General features: G+C 34.2%; 1 protein-coding gene across 1 annotated transcript; it reads left to right on the forward strand.

Moving 5' to 3' along the window:
* The first annotated feature begins 1695 nt into the window (after positions 1-1695).
* On the forward strand, positions 1696-8908 carry LOC125823163 (protein ORANGE, chloroplastic). Its single transcript, XM_049502586.1, has 8 exons — positions 1696-2083; positions 2196-2310; positions 3038-3154; positions 3373-3459; positions 3643-3719; positions 7454-7581; positions 7965-8101; positions 8733-8908. The coding sequence occupies exons 1-8, from the start codon at positions 1881-1883 to the stop codon at positions 8808-8810; spliced, it is 942 nt and encodes a 313-aa protein (XP_049358543.1). The 5' UTR covers positions 1696-1880; the 3' UTR covers positions 8811-8908.
* The last annotated feature ends 1 nt before the right edge of the window (position 8909 follows it).

Below are 8909 nucleotides of genomic sequence, written 5' to 3' on the forward strand. Positions count from 1 at the left end.
TTTTTTCATAAAAGTGCAAGTAATATGTGATATTTATAGTTATAATGTAAAACCTAATGCCTAAAATTTAGTGAAATAGGATGGCAGTAATTTGATATGGACCTAAATATTACGGTAATACTGAATTACTAGTACCCTACTGCCTACATAGTAAACCTATATATTATATGTGTAATTATTTATCTATATATATATAAAAAAAATTAGGTTTTTTCGGTTTTTTCGATTTTCATTTTTCTAAATCCGAAATCAAACAAAAAAAAACAAACAAAGTAACTTATAAATCCAAAACCAAATCAAAAATCCAAATTACAATTCAATTTGATTTTTCGATTTAATCCAAATAGTGCACGCCCCTACCTTCAACATGTTGTTGCAGCTCTTCAGTGACTGCCACGTGGAATTTTCCAATTCCAATTCTACTTCGACCAACATATATATTATTTTATAAAGTTTAATCCATTAAGCTGTCTGTTTGATTTTCTTCTTCAACCTTTCATATTTAATTCGTTTTAGCTTCAAACTTCTTCAACTTTACACCAATTTACTCCTATAAATAAAATACATTATTTAGCACAATCTCTAAAATTCATGCTAAAAAAAACAAATATAAATAATAAATATAAGACAAATAATGATTAAAAATATATATATTTGGCCTCAAATCAGGTAGTAAGAAATGAATGTCAATCTAATCTCATCCTAATTTGAAAGCGTGACATAGACATATTTGTCCCCTTCTAATTTTATGTTTTTGTTGTGTAGCTACTATAATGAAAGCAAAAGTATCCATTACATGAAGCTAAGTTGCATTATCAAGAAAAAGATAACTCTTCCAAATGCTCCCACCATTGACATTTTTATTCTTGAACTAATAAGCCCCACACTTCACTCATATACCCTTCCTATTTCTCAAGCCTTTTTTTTTAATTGTACTTGTTTTATCTTTATTTTTTTAGAAAAAAAAGCATAACCACGCTTTCACATAAATGGTTATGCTTATTCAAATATCATAAACATCAACACAAAATTTATCTCTCTTTTTTTATTATTTTCCGTTCGGTGCCCGATAATCTATTTTGAAACTCGACTAATTCGAATTTGTGTTAGATATGACCCCATTCAGAAATAGCGCTTCCTAGCCACGATTTCTCCATATCCAAGATTTGAATTCAAAAACTCTACTTAAGAAAAAAACAGTCCAGCCTCATCCACTTCACCAAAAAAAAAAATCATACCCAAGACTCAAATCCAAAATTCTAATCAAGAGTCCGTTTGAATTGGCTTAAAAAAGGAACTTTCAAAAATCAAACTTAGATTACTTTTAAGTAAAAAAATAAAAAGCAGTCATACTTTTACATTTAACTTATTTTAAAAACTTATTTTAAGCGGGTGAAAAAAACTTGTTTTAAGTTATTTTTAAATTTGTCAAACACTAAAACTAAAAATAACTTTAAAATAATTTAACCAACTCTTAAGTCACTTAAAAAAGGCTCTAAGAGACGAACAGTCTAGCCTCATCCACTTCACCACACCACAGCTAGAATCAAAATATATCCTAATTAAAAGATGAAAAAAAATCCACTAAATTTCCAAAAGAGAAAAGAAAAAAAACAAAATGATCTAATCCTCCCATTAATTGCGTGGGTCCATCTTTACAAATAAACAACAATGACCCAGTGACACGTATAAACCACCCAATAATTTTTATTTTTGAGTTTGGGCATAGAGGAGTTTTGGGTTTAACGAGAAAAATACCCACCACTTACCGCCTGAACAAAGCTTGATGCTCTTTCTTGTCATCTTCTTCCTCTCAGCCGATCCAGTAGCTCTAACTTAATCTCCATGAACTTGTAATCTGATTTTTCTCCGTCTCAGAAATGGTATGTGCAGGCCGAATACTGTATTTATCTTGTTCAACGACGCCGTTTTCTCCATCCACTTCGGCGTTTCCTACCTCAACATATATCCTCCATGGAAATCGTAGAAATAGAATTACATGCCGATCCATGGCCTCCGATGCTGATGCATCTTCATACGCTACTTCGTTAGATTCTGAATCCTCCGATAAAAACGCCGCCGGGTAATTTTGAGGAATTATTTGTTTGAATGTTTCGGTACTTGTGATTAATTATTGAAAGTTATAAGGAAGGGATAAAATTGACTGTTTAGAGGATTTGGGATTGATTGTACAGGTTTTGTATAATTGAAGGACCTGAGACAGTAGAGGACTTTGCTAAAATGGAGTTGCAGGAAATTCGAGATAATATTAGAAGTAGGAGAAACAAGATATTTTTGCATATGGAGGAGGTATATTTCTTCTTCTTCTTCTTTTTCAGAATTTGTATTTATTACTGTTATGTCTACTTAGCTTTGTGTTTAGTATACTAATCATTTAATTTGAAGTTCTCCAAGGTATATAACTGGAAAATAATAGTAATGAGCCTAATCATAACTCTACATAGCAAACATGTTTTTATCATGATTATTGATCACACATAATTCATATTAAGGACCGGAGAAATGTATATAAACGACACAATAAGAAAGAAAAAGTTTGCAAGACTAGGTGATTCTTCCCATTTGTCCTTGCCTTGGTGGATAGAGTTACCTGGTACTTGTTGCTGGTGAGAAGGGGTAGGTATCCCGTGGAATTAGTCGAGGTGTGCGAAAGATGGCCTGAACACCACGGTCATTAAAAAAAAAAGTCATCAAAAAGGCTGCTAGACGTTTCACTTATATGAAATTTACTGTGGTTTTTATTACAATTTCGCCAATATGAAATACAACCTGCTTTCAGTATTGCCACTCAATGTATCTGTGTTGCCTATCATGAATAGAGATGTTACCATTGTTATTTTGGTCAGACTCCTTTTTGAGATTTGAAGTATCTATACTTATATCCATGTTATCTGTGCTCTGAGTTTGCTGTGGGACTGGGGAACGAAGAGGTTTGATTGCTATAGTTGCATAAATCAGATATTTATGCTCTTCTAGTGTCAAATTTTTTATTCCTTCTATCTTCAAACTTGAGCAGGTACGCCGGCTAAGAATACAACAAAGGATAAAGAGTGCTGAGCTTGGGATACTAACGGACGCACAAGAAAATGAGCTTCCTAATTTCCCATCATTTATTCCCTTTTTGCCTCCTCTTGTAAGTACTCTTAGCTGTTGCAAAATGTTTATGTTAGTGGTCAGCAACTTATAATAACCTAACGTCCCAGTTAACATAAAGTAAGGAGATCCCTTTTTTTTTTTCGTGTTCTCCAATCTGTGTAAATTTTCATGGACTTTTCTACCTCTTTTTTCCCCCTTTTGGTTGGTCGCGCTGCAGGCTACAGAGTATTTAACTGAATTTTTTATGTTTTGCAGACATCAGCAAATCTAAAGCAATATTATGCTACTTGTTTATCCCTCATTGCTGGATTTATGCTTTTTGGTGGACTTCTAGCACCCAGTGTAAGTTTTTCTTTTAACATTTTTACTTTTCTTATTATTGTTATCATTTGGCCAATTGACTTAAAGGTGAAAATCTGATTAATTTCTGAGGAGTTCTTAGATGCTAACAGTCAGTTCAAACTCCTATTTATGCCTTATGGAGCCTACTACTTTACCTTCTAAAGCATGCTCATATTGCTGCAGTTGGAGTTAAAATTGGGACTAGGAGGCACATCATATGCCGATTTTATTGGAAGCATGCATCTACCAATGCAACTGAGGTATGTTTACATTATTGTATGTTTGCTCAGTGAAGAAGTATATTCACTTCTCTACCACGAACAACAATGGATTCATAATATATAGGCTTACCAAAACAAAGGTCCAAAACTATAGGTAAAAAAAATATGTTCTCACTGCTGGTAATCCGTAGAGGCATCTTTATTGAATTTAGGTCATTAAAATGTAGAACATAGGATGCTAAAATGACAATCTAAAGGGTCCTTAAGTGTGTGCAAAACTATGTCATAGTGTTCTTGTTGGTTTAGTAGATAAGACAAGGCACCTACTTTATTAGCGCAACTTTGAATTACTCGAATGCTTGACCATTTTTTAACAAATGTGCCACCCTTTTCACAAATACAGCAACTTCTTTCTCTTAGTAATGAGTTGTAATTAGTGCATGGAGAGAATTATGATATATGCAGATAATTCATGGTAGAGTTTGTTTGTGAAAACCTTTTTGAAAATTTTCAAATTACATGCTTGTTAGGTTTTCCAAAAATATTGTATAATGAAGAATGGGAAAGGGGCAGTTTTTTATGGGAAAAGTTCTAAAAAATAATAAAATCTTCAAAAACTTCAGCTATCCAAACATGTTATAGAACAAATGTTTTCTTCCAAAATCTTTTCAAAAGAACTTCTTCCTGAAAATTTTCCAAACAAATCTCACAAGGAGCACATTAAGGGTGTGTTTGGTATGAAGGAAAATGTTTTCTTGGAGAACAAGTGGATTTCTAACTTATTTTCTCATGTTTGCTTGGCAAGTGGAAAATATTTTTTAATGTTTGGTTGGTGAATGAAAATTTTGTCAGAAAATATCTTTCATTTTTTACTTGAGACTAAAAAATACTCTTTAGGAAAATAATTTCTAATCCGAAATCAATCCCGATAATTGATCTAGGACCCGACCCCAACACCAAAACTAGGACAAGACCCCAATGACGGTTCCAAAATCCAACCTTGAGATTTGACCCAGAACCTAACCCAAACTTTCGACCCAGGACCTGACCTAGGAAAAGAATTTTCAACGGGGTCGCGCATGGGGGGCGGTTTGGGGGGGTAGAGAGGGTAAAAAATGAAAATTTTAAAATTTGAAATATTTCCCAAAAATAATTTAAAATCTTAAAATTTTCAAAAATAGTATTTAATTTTTTTCTTTTTTTGTTTGGGGTGGGGGGGATGCTGGTTTGATGGTAGAGATAAAAATATACTTGAAATTTTAAAAATAAGAAAATTTAAAAAAAATAAAAATTGAATGGGAGGGTCGGGTACGGGGTATGGGTAGGGTAAGAAAAAAAATTAAAGGATGAAGTAGAGTTTTGGAAAATGTTTTCCTTAATTTTGGAAGGAAAGTCATTTTCCTTAAATTTGAGGAAAATGAGTTGATTTGGAAAACATTTTCCAAACATTTAAGGCCAACCAAACATGGGAAAATTGGAAAATGTTTTCTTCCATACAAAACACACCCTATATGCTTATCAATTTTAGGTGTGTAATTGACTTATTATTGAGACATTCATCTTATGTTGTGAGAAGTCAGAAAGTTCTCCACGATCTCTTCCATATAAGTCGCTTATTAGTTTTATTCTTGAACTATTGACAGCCTTAAAAACATCCATTAACTTGACCAACTTAAATACACCCCCGATCTTGTGCCAAGTTTAGGGGTGTAAGTATTCCTACTTGGTAAAGGATTGTATTCTAGTGTCTATAAATAGGATCTCATGTAATAATGTAGAAACAACAACAATTCAATAATATTTTTTTCCAATATTTCTCACATTGTATCAGAGCCTCTACGATCTTGGTAGAAAATTAAAGAGTTTCCGCTGCCGGCGGGTGGCACCCATATATGCTACCCGTCTGGCCAATGATTATGTTAACAAAAGTAGGACAAATGATACATGCATGAACCCCATGTTCAAGGGAAGAAACTCAGTCAGCAGGTCACCATGCATCAATTTTCGGTGACTTTCTAGGGCTGTTTTGTATCAACCCCATATCCGTTGGTATTTGTGTAGCACCGTTCCATCTTTCCGGTGACTACTTTTTCATATTTAATTTATGTAGACTGTGCCATCATACCGGTGACTACTTTCTTATATCTAATTTGTGTAGCACCGTGCCATCATTCCGGTGACTATTTTTTCATATTTAATTTTTGTAGCACCGTGCCATCATTCCGGTGACTACTTTTTCATATATAATTTGTGTAGCACCGTGCCATCCTTCCGGTGACTTATCTTTTTTTTTTGCATATCTGATTTGCGTAGCACCGTGCATCTCTCCGGACTACTTTTCATATTTAATTTGTGTAGTACCGTGGACTTTTTTGAACTATTTTCTCATATCTGAGTTGCATAGCATCATGTGTCCTTTTAGTGATTCCTCAGATTTGATTTGCGTAGTTCCATTCGTCTTTCCGATGACTCCTCAAATCAGATTTGCATAGGGTTGTGCCATCATTCCAACTCTACCTGTACAATTTTTCTTTTTCAGTAGGGTCGTGCCATCATTCCGACCCTACCCATGTTGTTTCTCTTTTTCAATGGGGTCGTTCCATCAATTTGAATTATCCTATATAATTTATATTTTCTAGTTGGGTCGTGACATCATTCCGACCCTACCCATATAATTTTATTTCTTAGATTGTGACCACTTTTAGCCATCAAATCTAATACTCCGGCATATGAGCATGTTCCGGCCAGTTTTTCGGTGACTTGTTTAATATCGGCTCATCTATTGATTCCAACATGATACATAAATTTTATACTAGATTTTTGAGCACTTTGTTGCTCAGGGGGCCTTGTATGTCGATTATGTGAGTCACTCTATGGTCTGAAATAGTCTTTGCAAGTTTGGTTTGGAAAGTTCAACACTGTAGTTTTATCACTCTGTGTTTTATCGGCATTATGCATCAAATTTCAATATTTCATGAGAAGATTAAGCACATTGAGATTGACTGACATTATGCATCAAAATCAAGTATTTAATGAGAAGACAAACACATTGAGATTGCCTGTCAATTTTGTGAAGTCGACTGATCAACTTGCAGATATCTCACCAAGCCCCTCATTGGTCCTCGTATTAATTACATTTGTAACAAACTAGGTACAAGAATTGTATGCACTAGCTTGAGGGGGAGTGTTAGAATATGAATAGGTTTATACAATCCTATTAGAATAGGAATAGAAATAGAAATAGGAATACTAAATAGTATCCTACTTGATAAAGGATTGTATTCTAGTGTCTATAAATAGGATCTCATGTAATAATGTGAAACAACAACAATTCAATAATATTCTTTTCCAATATTTCTCACAAAAAGAAAGATAAGTTGCAATATCTGCAGCTTCTTTTTCCTTCGATTTTTCTTCTACTGTATGTTGAGGGAGAGGAAATACATAAGATCTTAAGATCAGCAATTCTAGGAGCAAAGCAAATGCAGGACTAAACTTCAGGGATTCATTTTTAGTCATTACTAGAGAAGAGTAGTACCAAGAGAAACCATTGCTCACAAGTTTTTATTTATGTTGGATAGATCTGGAACATGATGATACTTGCTAATCACTTTTGAAACTGAAAGTGATATAAAGCCAATGAAGCCATAATTTTTAAGTATTATTAAAATTTCAGTTTTTGGGTTATATATCATATACTTGAAAGATCTATTTGATGCTTTGTGCGTGTATCTGTGTGCAACAATTTCATAGTATGTTAATGCACTTTGCAGTCAGGTTGATCCAATTGTGGCATCATTTTCTGGGGGTGCAGTTGGGGTGATCTCTGCTTTGATGGTTGTTGAAATCAATAATGTGAAACAGCAGGAGCATAAGAGATGCAAGTACTGTCTTGGAACAGGTGTGTAATCCGTTAATAATTCAAAAATTTAAGTCTAGTTACTTTACAAATCGGTTCAAGCTATTGAAATAGTTTGACAACATATTATGGAATTCTCCTAGCAACATCTTTTTCATGTTTTCTGTGGATTACCTTTCAAAAGTGCTTTACTTGTTCAAATAGTTCAGCCATCACAGAAGGTCCTGCAACTTACTTGCTACTGTAAATCATCACTAATTAAGAAAATGCAAAGTTGGGCTTTCTTTGTTTAAATATTTGGATTCTGGAAGGAATTTTCCTATTTCCTTTTTGAATGGGACAAATATTGTGTAGGAATAGCATTCCAACTGGCGAGCAATTGGAATGCAGGTGAATTTTATGATAGTTGCTAAATGTATATGCAGGATATCTTGCTTGTGCTCGATGCTCCAACACTGGATCTCTTGTTCTTATCGAGCCTGTTTCAACAATGTATGGTGCAGACAAGCCTCTGTCACCACCTAAAACAGAGAGGTGTTCCAACTGTTCAGGTTCAGGAAAGGTGAGTGTATTGTTCAAATCATTGGCTCCAAATTGTCCACTCTGTGCACATACAGCGTATAAATTAGACTGGATAAATTGAACACCTCTTTCCTGAAGCGATATGAAACAGCAGGGGTAGGGGGCACTTATTCTTAACATTTGGTGGGACTGTCAAGTTAGATTAAAAATTTGACCCTGGTTAAGGTTTGGTATCTTTTCTTATTTCATCAGCACTCATGTTTCTGTGCCTTTAAATATGGAACAAAAGACGCACAGGGATTGGGGTTAGGAGGAAAAAATTCAACCAAAGGAATAAAGAGAGGAGAGGAATCGTACTGATTGACTTCTACATTTGCTACTTAAAACCAGAGCTACTCATGGCTGGCCCTTGGTGGACAATAGAAACATATTCCAAACAACGCAAGTAGCCATTAGACATTACTATGAGACATCCCCGGTATATAATAGTGATTTGAAGGTTCCTTTTATTAGTTTTAATAATAAGAATTTTGACAATGTTATCTTGTAGATCTCCCCATCAGTATTTGCATCACCACGTAGCATTCTGTATTTTTGTTGAATGTATCATTCTCCACTCTAGTTTATCTATTCAGTGACTATAAATTAAGTTGAGCATCTATCTTTGGCAGGTCATGTGCCCTACGTGTCTTTGTACTGGGATGGCTATGGCAAGTGAACACGACCCACGAATTGATCCATTTGATTAAATAGAATATAGATTTCCTTTACTGGAACTCTTAATATTGAATATGTAAAGTTTAGATGAAGCGTCACCGCTAAATGAACAACACCTATTTTATAAGAGT

This window comes from Solanum verrucosum, unplaced genomic scaffold (assembly GCF_900185275.1).
Source record: "Solanum verrucosum unplaced genomic scaffold, falcon-dt-bn FXZP01000199.1, whole genome shotgun sequence".
NCBI lineage: Eukaryota > Viridiplantae > Streptophyta > Magnoliopsida > Solanales > Solanaceae > Solanum > Solanum verrucosum.

Coding starts and splice junctions, on each gene's coding strand:
- LOC125823163 (XM_049502586.1), top strand. CDS start 1,881: ATGGTATGTGCAGGCCGAATACTGTATTTATCTTGTTCAACGACGCCG. Junction 2,311..3,037: donor TATTTTTGCATATGGAGGAG/GTATATTTCTTC, acceptor AAACTTGAGCAG/GTACGCCGGCTAAGAATACA. Junction 3,155..3,372: donor TTCCCTTTTTGCCTCCTCTT/GTAAGTACTCTT, acceptor TATGTTTTGCAG/ACATCAGCAAATCTAAAGCA.